Genomic DNA, 22,341 nt, shown 5'->3' on the forward strand with positions numbered 1-22,341 from the left:
AAGGACAAGGCAGGCGTGTCTCACAGGACAGGCTGAAATTTCGTCATTTACATTCAGTGTTCTCCTTTCCTGTTCAGGAACCTCAAGGTTATCATGTTAATGATGTGGATAATACCGAAAAACTGAAACACGGCTTTGGAAGGGATGGTGCTCTGCCAGTGTGTTTTCCTCCCAAACTTTATTTCAGGCTCCGAACACATCCTGATTAACACAGTAAAAGTGCATGGGAAGCAAGAGGAAGCCTGGTGTTAGGAACCACCTACAGACCACCCACAAAGTATAAAGTTCACACTTGGATCATAAAGAGTGGACTATACTGGAAACATAAAAGTGGCTTTCCTGGACTCTGGGCAAGGAAGGTGGAAACGCAGTGAATTGCGGTGATTCATGCTTTTGTTTTCTAGGGCTGAAAAAATCATGGAGAAAAATAAGAGAAGGTGTGTGTGTGTGTTGGGGGTGGGGTAGTGATGATGCTGAAAGCCTCACAGGAAAATTGCAATAGGGACCAGAGGGAAAGTTAAAAGAGGACAGGAGGACCCCTCCAACTGAAGAGGAGGCTGATGGTAGCTTGGTCATCCATCTTCAGGCACTGACCCCACAGCATGAAGGTCCATTCAGAGGGCTGGCCTGTGACACCATCTCCTCCTTTCCGTCCAACAAGAAGGGATGGGCTCAAGAAGCCAGTAGAGGTTGAATTTCTATGAAACCCATGAAGGGGCAGCAGGCTAAGAGGGCAGAAATGCCCATATAGCACTTGCAGAACAGGAAATTTAGGATTCTGTCTTGGGGCGGGCCTGGCTAGAAGCAGAGATTTCATTCGACAGCATGGTTCCTAGAGAGCCCTGACTTCCTGATCCCTACACACAACAGCTAGGAGGACCTGGCCGGCTACTGATAAACAGATGAGAGCACAAATGTGACCACAGTTCCCTATTCTCCCAAGAAAGGCAGCCTAGGGGAGTTACCTGAAAGCCACACAGAAGGCAATGATACTAGGCTCAGTCAGAGAAGCAGTTTATGGCCAGTCAACTCCTGCTCTCTACATGAGAGAGAGAAAACACAGACTGGTCTAAAAACGAGAGTTAACCATCACTTTACTGGCATTTCACACATGAATCTCCTCATCAGTATCTCTGTCCAGAGCTATAGGTGCTTAGACAAGACGTGGAGACTCACAACAACCACACACCGAGAAATCCTTCAATGGCTCCCTTTCACCAAGAGGTTTCCTTGAGGAGCTTTCACTGTGTGGCCTCCGTGGATTTCTGCAGCCTCATGTACCTTCTACGAGGTTCCAGAAGAGCTGACTTGTTTACCGCTCTCCATACTTGCCATGCCATGTCACACAGCCACATCTTTGCCGCTGACATTACCGGAGCCCAGAATGCCTTCCCTGCCCTGGCCACTTGCCGAAATGCTGCTCATCTCTGGAAGGCGCTTTGCTGCCCCTCCTCTGGGCTACTCCTGGGCTCACTACACACATTTTTTATTTCCCTTGCCATATGCGATGAAAATTATTTATCTACACATCTTTCTCACCTCCTGGATCTGAGTTCCTTGAAACCAGAGCTAGTTTTTCTCTCTCTTTGCATCCCTTCCATCTCCTAACACAAAGGCCAGTGTGTAGTTGGTGTTGGACAAGACTTTGCTGGATTACAGTGACTTGTGGGCCTATACTGCCCATTTCCTGCCTTCGCATATAAGGTGGGGAACCAACAAAAGTGAGCGAAGGGACATTTTTTGAAAAACAAAAAGGCTGGTACGTTAGACAATCAATACATTGATTTCTAATCTAATGCAAGATACTCTGGCATTGAATGTGGTGGCCCGTGGGCCTCTTGTGCTGGAATGTACAGAGGACGTACTGGGGGACCCTTGCAGTAACAATGTGCAACCAGTATCAGAGTCTTGCAACATGGGTTTGACCATATTGTTACTCCCTGTGTTTTGAATGAGAGATTCTTTTTATTCCCTCTTTCACATAGTAAATGTCCTAAGTTCTAGAATAAATGAAGAACAGTGAGAATGAAAAAACAAATGTCTCCACCCTCCTTTGCCGCGATTATTCAAGCTATTCTCCTGCCTACCTAGAAAGGGGGCAACTTGTACGTCTTTTACTTGTTCATGCTCTACTGGTCTCTCTGTGCCTATTCAAGTCTTACCGCAATCTCTAATTTATGAATTGCCGTGGCACCTAAGAGTTTGCACCACATGATTGAGTCAATTACTGCCTTTTACCGCCATGATATTTGACACAGGGCTGGGCACATGGCAGGTATTAATAAAAACAAGCTGATCGGTGGACTGATAAAAGGCCATATTACAAGTCCCCCAGCCATACAGCCGTTTCAGAAAAATTGTCAAGAAAATATTTTTCTTTCGTTCCCCAACCCAAAGTTCTAAAAAGAAAAATACTCCAATAAATTTAGAAAACTCATGCCAATGACTTTTTAAAACTCCCACAACTAGAAACAGCCATTCTCCAATGTATTCCTAACCCCTGATAACTCCTTGCTCATGTGGGGTTTTAACATACCTCTTGGCCAGCCAGAGTTTGGCTCTGGTGCAGACAGCAACGTCAGCCAGCTCCTGCTGAAAGTCTGTATTCAGTCTGTACTTGGAGTCTGTGCAGGCTTGTAACAAATGAAAAACCTAAACCAAAAAGGAGAAAAAAGCAACATCCTGCTGTGAAAATATATTTTTCCTAAATGTTCAGTTCCTCCCTGTTAGGGTTCCTCAACATATTCCCCTCAAAGGAAATAGACACCTGCAGAATGGGGCTCTGGTCTCCACACAGGAAGCAAGCTGGTTTGGGAGGACATAGCAAGTGGCAGGAAACCTAGGCCCTCTGTCCCTACCTCTGCTCTGGGTCCCCCTGTGCAATTCCGAACAAGGGTGACAACTCAGTGACCACACACTCATTTGATACAAGAGCTTATTAGTTCCAACAGCCTATCAAGTGATTTTAGCAAAGAAAGGCAAACACCTTGCTCTCTGTGCCCATCTAACATGAAAAAAATGTACCTTGTCAAGTCAAAGTCTCACTGCAGAGGAAAAATCAACAGTCTCACGTCCAAACTGGTTTGTGGGTTGAGTTTACCAGAGCAGTCTTGGCCAAAGAAGCAGGCCACGTCGATGCTTTGCCTTTGCAAACATGGATGGTGATGTCTATAAACAATCTTGATTTTTTTCCGTAGTTTTTCACCGAGACATGGAGCGGAAGCAGCAAAACAGACACAAGCTACTCTCACTCTGACATGACATGATGTATGAGAACTGGGCAGAGAAGGACACATCCTCTAGTTGCCCCCACTTAGAACGAAGGCTACAGATTCAGCAGACACATGACCTTGTGTGTATTTGTGTGCACGGCTCATGTAAGCATGTCGTGGTTCACACTCAGTGATGAGACCAACAACACTCTGTGAGGAATCCAAAGCTGCAGCAGAGAGAGAGGACTAAGGCACAGACAAGTTCCTCTGGCCTTAGCCAGTGCCAAGGAGTGTGAGGACGCATGTCAGAGAGCTCCTTGGTCTCCTCATCTCAATCAAGCGGAATCAGTGGGCGGAGCAAAGCCAGTACACATAAACACACTGAGAACTTGGAAAGTCCATTTTAATAATCAGTTTGCTTCCCTTCCCTATTGTATCCTTCACTGGAGCTACAGGTGACTCAAAGCGACGAGATTTAGCTTTTTCTTCTCTTCCTCTCCAGCCAATGAGGAGTCTAAGCGAGAGTTAAATAGGGAAGCGAATAATGAGAAGAAGCAAGAGGCCAAGACAAAAGAGATCCAGAATCATCAGAGACTGAACAGGAATGAGCTAGCAGTTTTCCCGGATCAGGCATCTGCAGTCACCAACAACAAATTGTGTAGAGAATTTAAAAAAAAAAAAAAATTGTGGTTACTTTACTATATGTAAGTACTATTTTTTTTTTTTTTTTTTGGGTCTAAACAGACCTAATTGTGTAGGAGAATGCACACAAGTCCCAATGTGGAGACTGAAAATGCTTTCTCTAATAATGGATCTGTTATTTCAGAGGCAACAGATCAAGTATCACTACTTCACCACACCCCCGCAGGGACCCAAACCGCCCGTCGTGAAGTCTGGAGAAATGGGTCTGGCTGGGGCTTCTGTTCTTCTGTGGTGACTGCCAGAGTGAAAAAAACAGCTCCTTCTGCTCGAATCCCCGCTATCCTGACAGAGCTGGCAAAGTCACTGGGCCTCGCTTTACTTTCCTCCACAGCTGCACGAAACCAACCACCGGGGCTTTTCATGGTGTCACAGAATCGTAATTAATCAGCAGACACCAGCAAAATACATGACTGTGGAATTTACTTGTAAAGAAACCTGTGAGATTTTCGAATGCCTCTCATTTAGAAGCAATCGCCTCAAAAATAACTCCTGATGGATGTTTAAACTTAGTCCTATATTTGCTCACCTTCCTTGGCAAAAACAAGGCTGTTTTTGAAACGCTTGGTAGCTCTGGTTTATGAAAATCAGCCTCCAGGTCCATCAATTCTGTCACCTTGGGCACAACCCAGACAACAATTGTGATCCTGGTTATTCACCAGGAACAGAGAGCGATCTATTTACACAGGACAACTGCAGAGGGAGGTACACTTACGAGAACCAGGGTGGAAGGAAGCATGGAGGAGAGACAGGGCGAGGAAGTGAAAGACAGGGTCACAGAAGTCAAGGGAAAAGTGGGCAGGGAAGGGGAGGAAGGGGAGAAGACAGAGGGAGGGGGGAGGAAAGAAAAGTTTTGTAGGCCTATGTGTGGAACAAGTTACTGTGTTTGAGATCATTTTTTTTTCTTCAAGAAAATTAATGACTATATTTGAATACATGGCTACCTTCCCCTGACATTTAGAGGGTCTGTTTTAATTTATCCAAGAAAAATGAGGCCATCCTTTGGTGTGAAGTCCAGACATGGGGCCAGGCCTCTGGAACTATGGTCCAAGGTCAGGACCAGGAGCCCCAGGCAGCTCCCAGGAAGGGTTATTTGCCCATCAGTCAGAAAAGACTGCGGGGGCAAGGCAATTCCTCCTGCTTTCCCCCTTCTCCGAAAGTTCTGGTCCAGGAGAACCTCTGGGCTAGGAGCGTGGACTAGGCGAAGCCTGGGATAACTTGCAATACAGGACCACAGTGAACCGAACAGAGATACCGAAACTGTGCGACCAACTGAATGCATGTAAGAGCTCTGAGAAGGGAAGTGTCGTTTTAGGTCTCCCAAATTCGCAATATGATTCAAATATTCATTCCACAGATATTTACTAAAGAACTACCAGGCACGGTCCTAGGAGTAGCGGCACAGGACACACGAGCACCTGTTTCCTGCAGCTTACATTCTAGTCACGGGTAAGTGGAAAATCCATAGCTTTCCCGCCCCTGCCTGGTCTTGATGTACGACCTTCATGGTGGCATCACCATCCCCATCGTCTTCTGCTTGACCTCACCCTTGACCAAGCCCAGCACACAGCAGGAATGCAATGAGCGTCTGCTGAATTGACGTCGCACTGCGGTGCCTCTTCGTATAACAACACTGCCTGTAGGACACGTGCCCTTGGGTTTGGTGAGCTCCTACAACCCCGAGTAAGGAGTGGAGACACAGGGGAACACCACTGCACTCCTTGCTGCAGCAGGGAGAACAGGGAGGCTAGGTCAGTAGTGGAAATGCAGCCCTACAGGGTGGGCAGCAGGGGGCACAGGCTTGGGAGTCAGGTACACATGGTGTAGAACCACTTACTAGCTATGGGGCTTGGGGCAACTTATTTAACCTCTGCTTCCTCGGTAAACAGTATATAACAGTCTCTGTTATAGGGCTATAGAGAGATTTAAAGGAATATATGGTACTTGGCGCCCATTAGGCACCTGATAAAAATGTTAGTTCTCTTCCTTTTTCTGTCTGCCCCTTCCCTTCTAGCCCCCATTCCAAAAATAAACATTCAGAGAAGACTTTGCAGAAAAAGTCATATTCCTATTTGGCCCTTAAACAAATCTGGTCAGAATCCGGGGAAGACCACGCAAGCAGAGAGGAAACTGAATTATTAAAAAAAAAATGTTAAAGTGTATTAAAATATCAGTATTGCCAACAAAAACAACAAATCTTAATGTAAATTGTGGACTTTAGTTAATAATGATGGGTCAATACTGCTTCATTGATTGTAACAAACATACCCTTCTAATGCAAGATATTAAAAACAGGAGAAAACTAGGGAGGAAAGGAGTATGTGGGAACTCTCTGCTCAGTCTTTCTGTAAATCCCTAAATTGTTCTTAAAACATCCTATGAATGGAAAGAAAATATTAGGACTGCTCGGGGACAGCAAGTAGTTGTGTATGGTGAGAGCAAAGTCAAGTGTGTGCAAGGTGGTAGGAGACACAGCTGCAAAGAGGGGTCAGGTTGGAATGAAGATCTAAAAAGTACCACCAAGGGACCTCTGTTCTGCAGGCGGCACAGGCCTCTTTAGAGACAGTGCTCACATAATCAGATCTGTAATTTGGAAAGGAAAGGCCAGGACATTGTGGAGGCTGGATAAGAAGGGGCACGATGACCAAGATTGCTATCAGTCTAGACTATAGGTGGTCAGGGTCAAAGCCAGAGGCTGAAAGCCAAGGATGGCAGTGGGCCCAAAGTGGCTGCAGACGTTTTCTTCAACCTGCACAGTATTATTTTTAACCTGCCACTTATGAATTGGGAGATTTCACACCAAAATCATCCTGATTTCCAACTTCTTCTGAAAAATTGGGAAGACCTGGGGACCGCAGGCCCATGCTCCTACACGGTAACAGGCACCTGTGGGGGCGGGTTCACGGCCATGCCACAGCTGCCTGTTACTCATGGGACTAAGGTGGAGTATCAGTGTCATTTATCACCGCTTTCTTGCCTTTTTTTTTTTTTTTTAACTTTTGGAGAATCAAGAAAGAGGAAAGTTAAGTATTTATTGAACCTAAATCTCTATCAAAACTTTAAAAACGAAGGATTGGGGCGCCTGGGTGGCTCAGTGGGTTAAGCCGCTGCCTTCGGCTCAGGTCATGATCTCAGGGTCCTGGGATCGAGTCCCGCATCGGGCTCTCTGCTCAGCAGGGAACCTGCTTCCCTCTCTCTCTCTCTCTCTCTCTGCCTGCCTCTCTGTCTACTTGTGATCTCTCTCTCTGTCAAATAAATAAATAAAATCTTTAATAAAAAAAAATAAAAACGAAGGATTGGACCAAGAGGACTGTGTGTTTATGACAGTCCCCCTCATTCACTCATCTGCTTGGTGCTGATAGGACTCTGATTTTGTGAAAGTCCCAATCTAGATGGTAAGAGGAATGGAATGGAGAGGAAAAGGATACACTTGAGAGACATTTTAGAAGCTGGAGAAGCTCGGGGTGCCTGGGTGGCTCAGTGGGTTAAGCCTCTGCCTTTGGCTCAGGTCATGATCTCAGGGTCCTGGGATCGAGCCTGGCGTCGGGCTCTCTGCTGAGTGGGGAGACTGTATCCCCCTCCCCCTCTGCCTACTTGTGATCTCTCTGTCAAATAAATAAATAAATAAATAATTAAAAAAAAAAAAAGAAGAAGAAGCTGGAGAAGCAGGATTTGGCAACTTGGCATTTAGATGTGGAGTTGAAGGTCAGAAAAGAGCCTCTTAGCTCAGGCAGCCAGTGATGGAAAGTCATCGTCCAAGACAGGGACCACAAGGGAACATGCAGGTTTGGGAATGAGGGAAGGGGACCTCAGGAGTTTGGTTAGGAATATCCTTGTGATGACTGCTCTAGTCAGTGGTAATTTATCTCGCACAGCAAGAAATCTTTCGAGAGTGAAAAGAAGCTCTATGAATGAACACCATGGGACGGGACGAAGCAAGGCAGAAGGGTGCCTCTGGCTCTGCAGGCCCTTGGAGAAAGACTAGAGTGGACTTAGAGGTGTCTTCGGCCAAAGCAGCAGTGGAGAGCTTTGCTGACCTACCAGGCACACACCAGCAGCCCTACCCACGACTGTGGCAGGCAGCGGGACCGCGAGGGGTGCCCTCAGGAGCAGAGACCGGGCAGCAGAGGGGAGTGGGCTAGCGTTCTTGCCCGAGATGCAAGCCCTGATGAATCTCTGGAGGACCGAAGGAAAATCTAGAGAACCTGGAAGCAGTTCCTCCTTGCCCCACTCCCCGCCCCACTCCAACCACAGAGAGAATCGGGGCAGCCCCCGAGCACCTGTGTAAAGCACAGGGGCCATTTGGGCAACTCTGAATCTTAAAAGCGACTTTGCAAGAGCAAATATAATGCTCTTTGAATAAATGCCACAGGCCTGAAAAGAGTCATGAGGCAGATCCCTGAAAAAACTTGCACCGCACCAGTAAAATATGTCTGGTTTACGCTGCTAGACTAAAATAGTGACCTGTGTTAGACAAGATCAAGATGATATATGGCTGTTTGGGAATGCAATGCTGAGATGGGTTTTCCTCTTCACCAAGCATGGCTTCCAGGCAATTTTCCCCCTTAAAAAATCAACAGCAGCTGAGCTCCAGAAACAGGATCCAGCAATAACAGGCCCAGGTTAGGCAGGCTGTGAAAAAGGACAACTCCAAAGAGAAAAGAGGTGTTCATTTCAGAGGTCAGATACAAATCAGCTTCTGTGTACCGTAATCATTAACAATCCCAAACTCTGAGGATCAACGAATCTATCCACTTTCTGCAGCTGTATTTTTCTAAAAACATATCCTCTTCTTCTTTTGCAGCATGCAGACTTCGGGAGAACGCTTTTGCCCCTATCACACTCAGTCGAGTATAAAATTTCTGGATCTGCCATTTTTGCCTAGGCTTCTCTCTGCGCTGCTCCAACCCCCACAGCTAAGTCAGAGCCACATTTTTCCAACCCCAGTGTTTACACAGGATTTTATTTCGGCTGGTAAAACATCTGTATTTTTTCAGGGACTTAAATAAATGATCTATGCCGGGAATGTACAGTATAGGGTGATGTCAGGCCCCCTTTTTCTCTCGACTCACTGAGCAGAACAGGCAAACATTGTTTCAGCCTGTAGCTGGGAATGTGAATATTTATCCTGTCGACTTAATTCATACAAACAGAATGAAAGGCAGGCAGGCAGAAGTATTTTATGGCTTTAAGTCAGGCTGAAAGTGGGGGAGGGTGTGAGAAGGGGGATGACAGAGGGAGGAATCTCAACTTTCTAATTCACAGAAACACGCTTAATCATATAAATGCGGAGAAAGAGATACAGCAAAAATTATTTAAAAGGTGGACTGCATTAGTATGTGCTTATAGGTGGTGTGGGGGGGGTAGGAGATGGGAAAGTGAGAGACAGAAGAGTTTTCTAACTTATATTTCCTTCCTAATCATTACACTAAGGGTTAGGATTTAACTGTTTTCTGCTTCAGGCCCATTAATCTTATCCCCATCCAGACCACAGGCTTCTCAGGGCATCCCTCTTAGCCTCTGACTTCCACCCAGCAGGCAATGGTGCTCGTTGGGTAAATGTATCTGCCTATGTCATCTATACAGACAGCTCGGCATCTTTTTCTTTTTCTTTTTCTTTTTTTTTAATCAATAGACCCATGGACAGGAGGCATGACCCTAGGACACTTGAGATACTCAACCTGGTCATCCCTACAAGAAAGGGCTTGGTGGGCATGTGCCGCCCACAGTTACCCACCAATGCTAGAGGACAGGCTGGGAAGCATTTCAAGTGGTTGCGCCTCCAAACCTCAACTTGTTTATCAGATGAGAACACATCCCTTGGAAGGTCCAGCTAAGTTCCCAAAAGGTGACACTTTGGCTGTGTTGTGCTGTTGCTGCCAGGAAAAGGGTGCTAATTCTGAAGTGTGATTACTTCCTAGCTGACACTGGCTCGGGGAAGAGAATCGCAGTAAACAGGCCCCTGAATCTCTTTAAGGACTAAAATGTATACAAACACGAAGTGTGTAGGGGCCTGAAAAGTCACTTTGTGTGTCAATGCTTTCCCTCCTTTCTATTAACCCTCCCCTGTTCTAGTTCAAGAACCAAAGATCCTATGCCTAGAAGATGAAAACAACTCATTGGTCCCTACCTCCAAAGCTTATTTTACACATGGCTGCAGAGAAACTTCCTTAAAGCCCTGATTGTATCACTCCCAAGTTCAAAATCCTTCAACGACTTCCAACCGCCTAAAGAATTTGCTAGGCACTGAAGTCTTGACCTACCTTTCTGGTTTTTACCTCCTTCTTCCTCCACTTCACATACCTATTTTGTGGCTAAATGGGACAATTTCCCATTCCTGACAACTTACAAATGCTTTTCTGTCCAGGATGTTCCTTTTGTTTCTCCTACCGCCACCCTCTCCAACTCTACCTATTGAAATTCCTTTCATACTGTAAAGGCTCAGCGAACACCACCCCCTCCATAAAACCTTCCTCAGCTTTCATCAACTGCCATCTCCCTCCCCGCCACCAACACATACTCTTTTCTTTACTCAGTGCCCAACAGCTCATTTCATTTGATTAAAAAAAAAAAAAAATTTTTTTTTTTAATCTTGTCATCATGGTTCTAATCCACAATTTCCTTTCCTGAAGTATAGCTCTTTGAAGGCAAGGACTATGTCCTGTTCTTTATAGTCCCTGGGGCCCCAAGGATATGTAGCTTTGTCTGGCGGAGAGAGGGGCTCCGTGAATGGAGCATTTATTGATTTGGAATTGTTCCATGCCTCCTTGCCAGGGGTGGCAGGGTCAGAGCCTATGTTCACAGCAGCAGCCAGGGTACTAAATGTGACCTCTCTACACGGGCCCCAAGCAAAGGCACTGGGACAAGTACACAGTATTAATAAGAGAATGAGTATTCGTTTGTCTTAGATTATCTCTAGCATGGTGCTCCAAATTTTACAACGCAATTAGGAGTCCCCTCACCCAGAAGAAGCATCAAGGGCCCCAAGCTACTGGGTAAGAGTGAGGTTTAGAAAGCGATGTCAAAGGTATTCAGTGATAACTCAAAATCCCAACAAAAGCTTGCATGTTAAGCATTAATTTATTAGGGCACCTGACTGGCTCAGTCAGTGGAGCATGCGACTGTTGATCTTAGGATTGTGAGTCTGAGCCCCACACTGGGTGCAGAGATTGCTTAAAAATAAAATCTTTAAAGAAAAACAATTTACTAAACATGGATATAATATCTGCTCTAATCAAAGATAGATACCTTTCTGTAAAGCTACATATAAAGTGTTTTTTTTTTTTTTTTTTTTTTTAAATTTATTTGACAGACAGATCACAAGTAGGCAGAGAGGCAGGCAGAGAGAGAGACAGGAGGAGGAGGCAGGCTCCCTGCTGAGCAGAGAGCCCGATGTGGGACTCGATCCCAGGACCCTGAGATCATGACCTGAGCCGAAGGCAGAGGCTTTAACCACTGAGCCACCCAGGCGCCCCGTGTTTGTTTTTTTTTTAAGATTTTATTTATTTATTTGACAGACAGAGATCACAAGTAGGCAGAGAGGCAGGCAGAGAGAGAGGGGGAAGCAGGCTTCCTGCTGAGCAGAGAGCCCAATGTGGGGCTTGATCCCAGGACCCTGAGATCATGACCTGAGCCGAAGGCACAGGCTTAACCCACTGAGCCACCCAGGCGCCCCAAAGCTACATATAAAATGTTTTATTTATTTTTTTATTATTTTTTTTTAAAGATTTTATTTATTTATTTGACAGAGAGAGATCACAAGCAGGCAGAGAGGCAGGCAGAGAGAGAGGAGGAAGCAGGCTCCCCGCTGAGCAGAGAGCCCGATGCGGGGCTCGATCCCAGGACCCTGAGATCATGACCTGAGCCGAAGGCAGCGGCTTAACCCACTGAGCCACCCAGGCGCCCCAAAGCTACATATAAAATGTTTTAAATGACAAATTATTTATTTGTAAAATAAACCCCAGTTTAACTTATTTAGCAGAAGCTTTATTATACTTGCCAATTTATCTTTTCTATCTATCTGGATCTTCAACTATTGAGTTTCCTTAAAGACAATACTGAGATCAATAAGCATCTCTTTGAGGTACGAAAACTTATTAATGAAAAATAACATGGATAATTTGTTCACTCAAGACAGTTAACTTTAGCAATACAGGAGGAAGGAAGCTGGTAGTGGAATAAATGAAACAATATTAGTTATAAATCAATACAGGAGATTCATTATATTATTCTGTCTACATCTGTGTATATTCAAATTTTTCCATAATAAAAGTTTTAGAAAAAGGCTTTAGGAGAGAAGGAGGGAAAAAGAAAAGAAAACAGCAGGACATAGAGATGCAATAAGTTTAAAAAGCTTATAATCCAGTATAGGAAGTAAGTTATGTACATAAATAAATAAAATGCATAAAATCCAAGATAGAACACTAAGCACTGTAAGGGAGAGGATTGAGGGTCCAGAAATAAACTTGCAGAAATAAATTCAGAGAATGGTAAAAGTGACATTTAAACCGCAGTGAAGAAATGGACTTATTAAAAAAGAGTTTAAGACAACCAACTGGGGGAACCCTCTTACACTGTTGGTGGTAATGCAAGCTGGTGCAGCCACTTTAGAAAACAATATGGAGGTTCCTCAAAAAGTTAAAAATAGAGCTATCCTATGACCCAGCAACTGCACTACTGGGTATTTACCCCAAAGACACAGATGTAATGAAAAGAAGGGGCACATGCACCCCAATGTTCATAGCAGCAATGTCCACAATAGCCCAAATGTGGAAAAAGCTGAGATGCCCTTCAACAGATAAATGGATAAAGAAGATGTGGTGCATATATATAATGGAATATTACTCAGCCAACAGAAAGGATGACTACTCAACTTTTGCATCAGCATGGATGGAACTACTTATTCTAAGTGAAATAAGTAGAGAAAGTCAATTATCATATGGTTTCACTTATTTGTGAAACATAAGGAATAGCATGGAGTACATCAGAAGAAGGAAAGGAAAAATGAAGGGGGACAGAAATCAGAGGGGGAGACGAACCATGAGATTATGGACTCTGGGAAACAAATGGAGGGTTTGTTTGAGAGGAGAGGGGTGGGGGGATGGGTTAGCCTGGTGATGGGTATTAAGGAGCACACATATTGCATGGAGCACTGGGTATTATATGCAAACAATGAATCATGGAACACTACATTAAAAACAAATGATGTGGGGAGCCTGGGTGGCTCAGAGGGTTAAGCCTCTGCCTTCGGCTCAGGTCATGACCTCAGGGTCCTGGGATCGAGCCCTGCATCAGGCTCCTGCTTGGCAGGGAGCCTGCTTCCCCCTCTATCTCTGCCTACTTGTGATCTCTGTTAAATAAATAAATAAAATCTTTAATAAAAAAAAAAAAAAACTAATGATGTACTGTATGGTGACCAACATTAAAAAAAAAAAAAAAGGTGGCAAACTGAGAAAAAAAAGACAACTAACTAGGTCTTATGGAAATAATACAGCTGGATCCTTACCCAAAGCCTTGCACTGAAATAAATTCTGGATGGAGGAGCTAATCAAACATAAAAAAAGAAAAGAAAAGAAAAGAAAAGAAAAGAAAAGAAACTATAAAAGTGCTAGAAGAAAACAAGAAAATATTGTATAATCATAAGGTAAAAATGGGCTTTCTAAGAATGAAACAAAGTCACACACACACACACACACACACACACACAAAAGACGTATAATGTCAACATAACAACTGAAATCTTTTGTATACCAAAAATTACTAGAAATTTTTGAAAGTGAAAAACAACAGGTAAAACATTTGCTAATTCCTTTAAGGAATAAACCTCTTCCAAATCAGTAACAAAAATGAAAGTAATGGAATGAAATATGATGGAATTACAAGCTTTCTCTATTCATATCACCCTTACACCTCAATAATTTTTTCATGGTGCCTCTAGGCCGAAAGAAATACCTCATAGTTCCATTTATTAAGTAGTAAGATCCAAACAACCTAATAAATATTTATGCCATAACAACTTAGAAACTGTTTGAAAAAATAATACACATACATTGAAAGAAAAAACACTCTGATTTCATTCTTTAATAACCACAATTACTTACTAATGATATGTGTGTGACTGTTGGGTACTTCACAACTTCCCAACCCTTGGAATCACTGGACTCCACCACCCATATTCCTGGTCCACACTGATTTTCCCATGGTACTTGCTTTCTACCACAGCAACTCTCAAATACTCAACTTTACAAAGATGTATGGCATCATCAAAAGGAGTGCAGTGTGAGCTAATGTTGATAATTGTAAATTATTTCAAGCCAGTAGTTCACACAGTTTCTCACAGATGGCAAGTGTCACTGGGCTGCTCACAAAAATTTAAAATATCCCACAGCACTTTGGCACCCACTTTGGGAACTCCAAGTATTTAGCAAGGAATATAAATAAGCAATTCACAGATGAAATACAAATAGCCAATAAACACATGAAGAAATGTTTAATTTCATTAATTGTTAAGGAAATGCAATTAAAATAATAATTTTTTTAAGGGGACCTAATTAATTACTCGGTAAAACAACAGACACTCTCATTCATCATTGGTGGGAGTATAAATCATCACACTCTTTTTGGGGGGTAATCACCAGGGCCATTTTGTTGCACATACAAGGTATTCTGTATAAATGATAACCCCCAGAGCTGGACAAAGCAGCAACTTGGAAGTCTGGTGGTTTCTATCAAAATGGAAAACAGGTACTTTCCCAGTCTTGCAATCCCCACTTCTAGGAATTTAGTTCACAGAAACACTCAGGGGTATGGGCAAAGATACAGATGCCCAAGAACGATCTTCAGCAGCACTGACTGGAACCGGAAAATTTAGAAACAGCAAGTACAGGACCAGTTGAAAAAATTATGGGGTATTTCTTTAAGTATCCCATCATATATGGTGAAGAGAGAGAGAGGCATTAAAAGTAAGTTACAAATTTATTTGGACTGACATGAAATTATCTCCAAGACATACTGATAAGTGAAAAAGCAAGCTGCAAACATTGCATGATCCTATTTTTATTGATGTCAAATTGTTAACAGTGGGGGTAGAATTTTTATATTCAATATCACATATTTCTAGAATTTGGAAGATGTTACAGTAAGAATGCATTACTTTTTTCTGACTTTTCATTTTGAAGTAATTAGAGCCTTGCAACAATTGCAAAAATGGTAGAGTTGGTGTGCCTTTCACTCGGCTTCCCCCAACTGTGACATCTTAGATGACTGTAGTATTGTCTCAAAGCCAGAACACTGACATTGGCACTGCTGTTCACAAGACCATACCTTATTCAGTTTCTGCCAGTTTTGACATGTACTCATGTGTGTGGCTGTGGGGGGGGCAGTTTCACCCCATGCACACCTTTGTGTAACCAACACCACAACTAAGATACAGGACTGTTCTAGCACCACAAAGGAAGAATGCATTATTTTTGGAGTCAGAAACAGTATAACAATACTCTTTTTGTCATGTATCCCTCAACTCCATACTCAATATGAAAATTCACCCACTACATTACTGGGGCAGGTGGCTGGGTAGCATTTCTCACCAAGAGACAGAAATCAAAGAAAAGGAACTTTTCAAAGCATGAGAGAGAAGACGTTAGGACCTTCCCTAGGCTATTCCTGCTCTCCCAGGGCTTTTCAGATCTGTGCCCAATGTGGGTGGAAGAGCAGCTCACATTGAGGAGAGACCCACTGAGGGTAGAGAAGGCTGGCCACATCGGGTGGGGGTGACAACGGGGGTGGAGTTTGGGGGGCAATAGCATTCCTGAGAGTTCTCTGTCTAGGGCTGGCTCCCTGGCAAGAGCAAAGGAAATACAAAGTATTCTATTAATTTGCATTTCCCAGATTTTAGAGCTGTAAAATTTGCCTTATAAAAAGAGCCAACCCGGGGCACCTGGGTGGCTCAGTGGGTTAAAGCCTCTGCCTTTGGCTCAGGTCATGGTCCCAGGGTCCTGGGATCGAGCCCCACATCGGGCTCTCTGCTCAGCGGGAAGCCTGCTTCCTCCTCTCTCTCTCTCTCTGCCTGCTTCTCCATGTACTTGAGATCTGTCTGTCAAATAAATAAATAAAATCTTAAAAAAAAAAAAAAAAGAGCCAACCCTTGGGGCGCCTGGGTGGCTCAGTGGGTTAAAGCCTCTGCTTTCGGCTCGGGTCATGATCCCAGGGTCCTGGGATCGAGCCCCGCATGGGGCTCTCTACTCAGCAGGGAGCCTGCTTCCTCCTCTCTCTCTCTCTCTGCCTACCTCAAATAAATAAATAAAGTCTTTAAAAAAAAAAAAAAAAAGAGCCGACCCACAGGAAAAAGGCCTTTTGCATGCTCTCAGGCTGCGAATGCACATTACTCTGAGCTGCCCAGTGAGGGGGTTTGGGGCAGAAGGCCTTGGGAGCCTGGGCCTGGGTGAGAGCCAGCCTTGGGAGTCTGCTGGCTTCTAGCACACTATGGTAACAGAGACTCCTCTTTATGAAAAATGAAGATGGAAAAAAATTTTTTTGAGTCTTTGGTTGCAACTTATTTCAAAGGTCATCAAAGTAAACAAAAGGAAAAGACTGTGAATCTTTATAAGTCAGAAAGTGACAACTGTTTATAAAGCAACTGTTTATATTTTCACTTGGAGGAAGGAGAAAAAGGATTCCTCTAAGCCCCTAGGAATGGAGATTCGGGTGGCTCCCCCCAGCCCCGTTTATTTGTTCATTTGCCACTCAACACCGCCCGCAGTGAGCACAGGAACATCTGCCGTGTCCATTTTATGCAGAATTATGAAAGTCTCCTTGGGGGGCTGGGTTGCTTAGTGGGTTAAGCCTCGGCCTTCGGCTCAGGTCATGATCTCGGGGTCCTGGGATCAAGCCCTGCATCGGGCTCTCTGCTCAGCGGGGAGCCTGCTTCCCCGCCTCTGTCTGCCTCTCTGCCCACTTGTGATTTCTCTCTCTGTCAAATAAATAAATAAAATCTTTAAAAAAAAAGTCTCCTTTTTTTTTCTCAAGACACTCCAGGTAGTGTCTTGAGAAGCAAAAACCTCTGTCACCCATGTTGATAACTGCCTCCCACCATCCCGCGGAGTATATGTAATGCCCAAAGCCATACACACGGGTTGCAGTAAGGTCTCTCCAAATCTGGAGCCCAGTTTCCTATGAGGGCACCTTTCTTCAGAGAAGGTTGATTCCATGAGTCTAATGGGAGCAAAGGGTCAGTGAAACCAATCCTTACGAACTTCCTCTAACCCCCGGGAAAAGCAAAAATGCTCCTAGCTTGGGAGTTTTCCTGACAATGAACTCTGGACAGTTACCACGGATGAGGTCTCTAAATGGATTTCATATCTGCTGTTAGACATTTCCCCAAATAATGAGACTAGATGGTATTAAAACAAGCATCTAAAATGTACTGGTTTTTACCGGGGGGGCGGGGTGCTGTGTGATTCCCCAGTCCATTATACAGATTTCATAGACTTTCCACCTACCCATTAGGGCTCAGCTCATTGGCCCCCTTGGTGCGGTTCTCCCCGACAATTCTAGGTAGTGCCATCTCCCCATCCTCCCATTCCATTGTATTATCTGAACCACTCATTTGGCACCTAAGTTATGTTGCCTTGATTGCTATTTATCTTTCTGTGTAAACCATGTCGTTTTATCTCCTACAGAGCCTTACTGGAATGCGAAAGTTTGTTGATTTGATTTTAAATTTAAGGCAATTACCGTGTGGGCTGAGATAAACAGTACTTTCAAGGCAATAGTTAACCCAATAGTGAAAGTAAACACCACGACTGCTGCGAATGGGCAACCAGTGGATGCAAGTCCTCCAGCCGGCATGATTGTGGCCTGGGCCACCAGCCCGCTGGCTACTCCCAGCCTACCAACATGCTGTGTTCTCTACATGAATTCGTCATTCCCCAAGCTCATCTCCAGGAAGCTCGTGATCTTCCCTTTCAACCGACTTCAGCTCAAACACTGGTGCCTCCATGAAACTGTTCTCCCAGGAACTGTTAGGTTTATTTGCTGAGTAACCAGCTGAATGAGACAAGGGCTCTTTCTAAGTAACTATCCATAATCCATTTTGGCCAGTCCCCTCTCCCTGTGTTGCCGGGTGTGAGAAGCAAGTTTGGGAGATGTTGTTATGCATTTCCCCAATAAACAAGCCTTCTTGGCCAGGTACAAGGCTGACTGCGATGGGACAACAGGACATTCCTCTTGGTTCCCACTGGGTTCCTACTGAGGAACTTGGGTCTTCAGGCCAGTGGTTCTAAATGTGGGGTGATTTTGCCCCTGTGAGACATTTGGCAATGTCTAGAAACAGGTTTTGGTTGCCACGACTGAAAAGGGGCGCGAGTAGAGGGGAGAGATGCCACTAAAGATCCTAAGGTGGGTGCAAAGGACAGCCCCCCCGAGACCAAGAATCATTCAGCCCCAAGTGTCAGTGGTACAAAAGTCAGAAACACTGGCCTGCTGTAAGAGCACAGGCTTCGCAGCCAGTCAAAACCTAGCTGGTGACCTCAGGAAAAATGATTTAACCTCTCTGGGCCTTAGTTTCCTCATCTATAACATGGAGCTAATAATACAAATCATCTCATGAGGCTCTTGTGAAGTCTAAAAGTACTGATGGGAAAAGTACTTTGTAATTACTCCTTAAAAAACTAGGTATTCTTATTAATGGATAGCATGCCCATGTGTGATTTTAATTTTGCTGTACACTTCAGGCATAGCTAGGTGTTGGGTGTGGAAAGGAAATTCATCTCACCCTTCTCCATCCATCTAGGGTATCCACATTCTCCAGACTCTGTATTATTAAGTCGCTTTCCTAATTCCTCTGTGGTACTCACTTATATTCTTTTTATTTGGCAATTGTTTTTGCTTGGCCACTGGACTTCTGTCTCGTGCAGTATTATTCCTCAGCAATACTTATCTTAGTGGTCTCTGATGATTTTCCCAGAAACAGAGCTCTCTGACTAATTATCTTACTACAGCTCATAATAATGACCAAGTGTATGGCAAGGATGAATTAATGATCGTCCCTCAGGGTAATCATTTGAGAAGTATAAGTATAGCACTTACTATCAAGTTTGCCCTTTTGTTATAAGCTACATTTTCTACATTTGTGATTTCTAATTAAGAGTAAGTTGTGCCATTCAGTGTCTCAGAAGAATAATTTGGTGACCCTTGAAGATATTAGCTCTATTAGTTATGACCCTCAAGAGGCTTATCCTTGATACTTTTTCCAACAGAGCACGCTCCATAAATTCACATATCCAGAGGAACAATTTCTAGCTCCTTTGACCTGCTTCAGAGAGGCAAACACTTTAAAATAAGCTAAGTAAGCACATTCTTATTTTCCTAAGTATTTCCTGAATGACCCAAATCAGGTAACATTTTAACGAATACAAATACTTTAGCCTCCACCCAACTCATTTCCTGGGTGAATCTGGCCAGTCTGCTTTCATTTTATTCAAAGGAAGCAAAGCATTTTTCCTGTGTCTATTTGTCTCACAATGTGGATATCTGGATATTTATACAGCAAAGCCTACAGTCTTACACTGTAGTCTTATTTGTGTATGCATATGCCTGCATGTACTTAAAATTCTATAAAACCCTAGGGGTGCCTGGGTGGCTCAGTCGTTAAGCATCCGCCTTCGGATCAGGTCATGATCTCATGGTCCTGGGACCAAGCCCCGCATCGGACTTCCTGCTTGGCAGGAAGCCTGCTTCTCCCTCTCTCACTCCCCCTGTTTGTGTTCCCTCTCTCACTGTGTCTCTCTCTGTCAAATAAACAAAATCTTTAAAAAACTTAAATTATAATTAAATTCTATAGAATCCTGATGTTTTTCTTTAAAAAATGCAATATAGTGGTTAGTTCCAATCTTCTTGAAATTAATGCTGACTCTTAGTAGAATAAATCATTGTCTTCGTAACTGGCAGAATCTTAGCTATCATGAAAAAGATGTTTACTCACAAATCTTTGAAATGGGAGGGGGGAAGATTTCTCACCTGAACCAGAGGGTTGCCTTTAACTTTGGAGAATAGTGGGCATTTTATCATTAGAAGAACAAATGGAAACGCTGAACTTATGTTAGTATTATGAGGAAGTTGAGCCTCCTCAGGTAGAGTGAAGAGAATGTACCAAGGCCCTGGGGCAGGACAAGGCTGGCACATTAGAAGAACGTTCACGAGGTTAGGTTTGAATGAAAGGAGGAAAGCAGCCTGAGATGAGGTTGGAGAAGCAGGGCTGGTCAGGTCATTTTGGCACTTATAAACTATTTTAAGAAGTCTGGATTTATTTAGTGTGATGGAAAATGACTAATGGATTTTAAGCAGAGAATTAAGTTAATCTCATCTGTGTTTTAAAAAGGTCCTTCTGTCCTACACAGAAAGAGATTGAAGGGGGCAAGATTATAAGCAGAGACAAATGCCATTGTCTAAGCAAAAGATGAGTGTGGCTTGGACAAGGGTGGCGGTATAGAGATGAAGAGCAGAGAAGCAGATGGTCCTGGTGGATTAGATGCTAAGCCAAAGAAAAGGAAGGAATCAAAACTTGATCCCCAGATTCCATCTTGAAAAACTGAGTGAATGGTAGTGCCACTGACTGAGAACATGAAGATCAGCAGAGGGCCAGGCTTGTGGCTTGGTCAGAGGATGGAGCAGAATTCTCATTTGCTCAGATGAAAAGGCATCATCTCCTGGCCCAACAGGGGTGCAAGTTATGGTAATTTCTACTCCCTTGGAGTCTATGATTTATTTGAGGAGACAGCATACAAGTACAATATCGTCACATCCTTGGTGGGAGTAGAGTCTAAAGCTAGCGGTTAAGGTGAACATTGTGTACAGTAAAAATTGCCTTGAATCGTATCCACCATAGCCAGAGACACCAAAGAGATCATACATTTCCAACTTACATCTCACTGTTCCCTCCAGGACACATGCCCACTGAGAAAAAATGCAATATTTAATAGGCAGTTCTCAAGCAGTTTTTTACTCTTTTATTTCTTAGCTTGGCACAGATTTAGCAAGTCAGGTGGGTTCTAGATAACTTTATTAAATAAAAGATAAAATCAATTTTACTTAAAAAGCAAAATACCAACAAATGAAAATTACTGTCTAGTAAACTATAAACACATAGACATTCAGTTAATAAAAGATCTAAGTAAGGTGGGGTGAAACAAATGCCCATTTTCTGAAGAATGTGAGGTTTCAATAAGGAGAAAGCCACAGATAACAAAATTTAGAGTTGCATCCATAGTTGGGAGTTATCCTCTGTGACCACCTGGGTCTTCCTACTTCTCAAGTCTTACAAAAAATTTCAGTGAAAAACAGATGATTTAATTGTTTTAGTAGAACTGGGTATACGGGTGGGTAGGGAGGGAAGATACCCACGACACAGTAGAGGAATGTCAATGAGAAAGTATTAAGTTTATGGCCACTAGTTCTTAATATTAGAGGAAAATGAGGCCCAGAAAGAAACAGACCATCAAGGTACCCAATGAAGTTCCTTACTGTCTAATTAAAACTAGAAATTAAGATTCTGTACATTACTTCTATTTTCAGGATTTTATTTATTGGACACAGATAGAGAGAGAGAGAGAGTGAGAATACAAGCAGGGGGAGTAGCAGACAGAGAGAGAGGGGGAAGCAGACTCCCTGCTGCGCAGAGAGCCTGATCCCAGGACCCTGAGATCATGACCTGAGCCGAAGGCAGCTGCTTAACAGACTGAGCCACCCAGGTGCCCCAGATTCTGTACATTTCTATGGGGAAAAAAAGTACTGAAGTCCTTCCAAAAACTGAACATTGAATTTCTTAAAATATATGGTCCAGCAATTCTACTTCTGGGTATATACTAAAAGAACTGAAAGGAAGGTTTCAAAGAGGTATTTGTGCACCCATATTCATAGCAGCATTGTTCACAACAAAAGGTGGAAGCAGCCTGAGTGTTCAATGGCAGATGAATGGATAGTCGGTGCATATCCATACAATGGAATATTACTCAGCCATAAAAAGGAAGGAAATCCTGACTCAGGCTACAACATGGATGAATACTGAGGATGCTATGCAAAAAGAAATAAGCATCACTAAAAACCAAATAGCATTTGATTTCATTTATATGAGATGTTAAGAGTAGTCAAACTCAAACAGTAGGGAAGGGAGAAGTAGGGAGTTGTTTTATGGCGTATGAAGCTTCAATTTTTGCAAATTTTGCAAAATGAGAAAGTTCTGGAGGTTACTTGCACAACAATGTGAACAGACTTAATGTTACTGAACAGAACACATAAAAATGTTTAAGATGGTGTTAATAAAAATAATAATAATAATTTAAAAATGGTTAAGATGATAAACTTCGTGTATATATTATCACAAAAGTTTAAGAAACAAATTTTTAAAAGATTTCCTATATTCAAGTCCCTGATATTC

At 43.3% G+C, this 22,341-nt stretch overlaps 1 protein-coding gene across 7 annotated transcripts in view; it reads right to left on the bottom strand.

The window, feature by feature from the left end:
• THADA (THADA armadillo repeat containing) overlaps window positions 1-22,341 on the bottom strand; it is a 328,389-nt gene that overhangs the window by 98,190 nt on the left and 207,858 nt on the right. For all 7 annotated transcript variants that reach the window (XM_047747152.1, XM_047747155.1, XM_047747154.1 and 4 more), the window contains one exon: window positions 2,537-2,652. In XM_047747152.1, coding sequence (XP_047603108.1) covers window positions 2,537-2,652 — 116 coding nt within the window. The remainder of the gene's footprint in view (window positions 1-2,536; window positions 2,653-22,341) is intronic.

The sequence above is a fragment of the Lutra lutra genome, chromosome 9 (genome assembly GCF_902655055.1).
Source record: "Lutra lutra chromosome 9, mLutLut1.2, whole genome shotgun sequence".
Classification (NCBI taxonomy): Eukaryota; Metazoa; Chordata; class Mammalia; order Carnivora; family Mustelidae; genus Lutra; species Lutra lutra.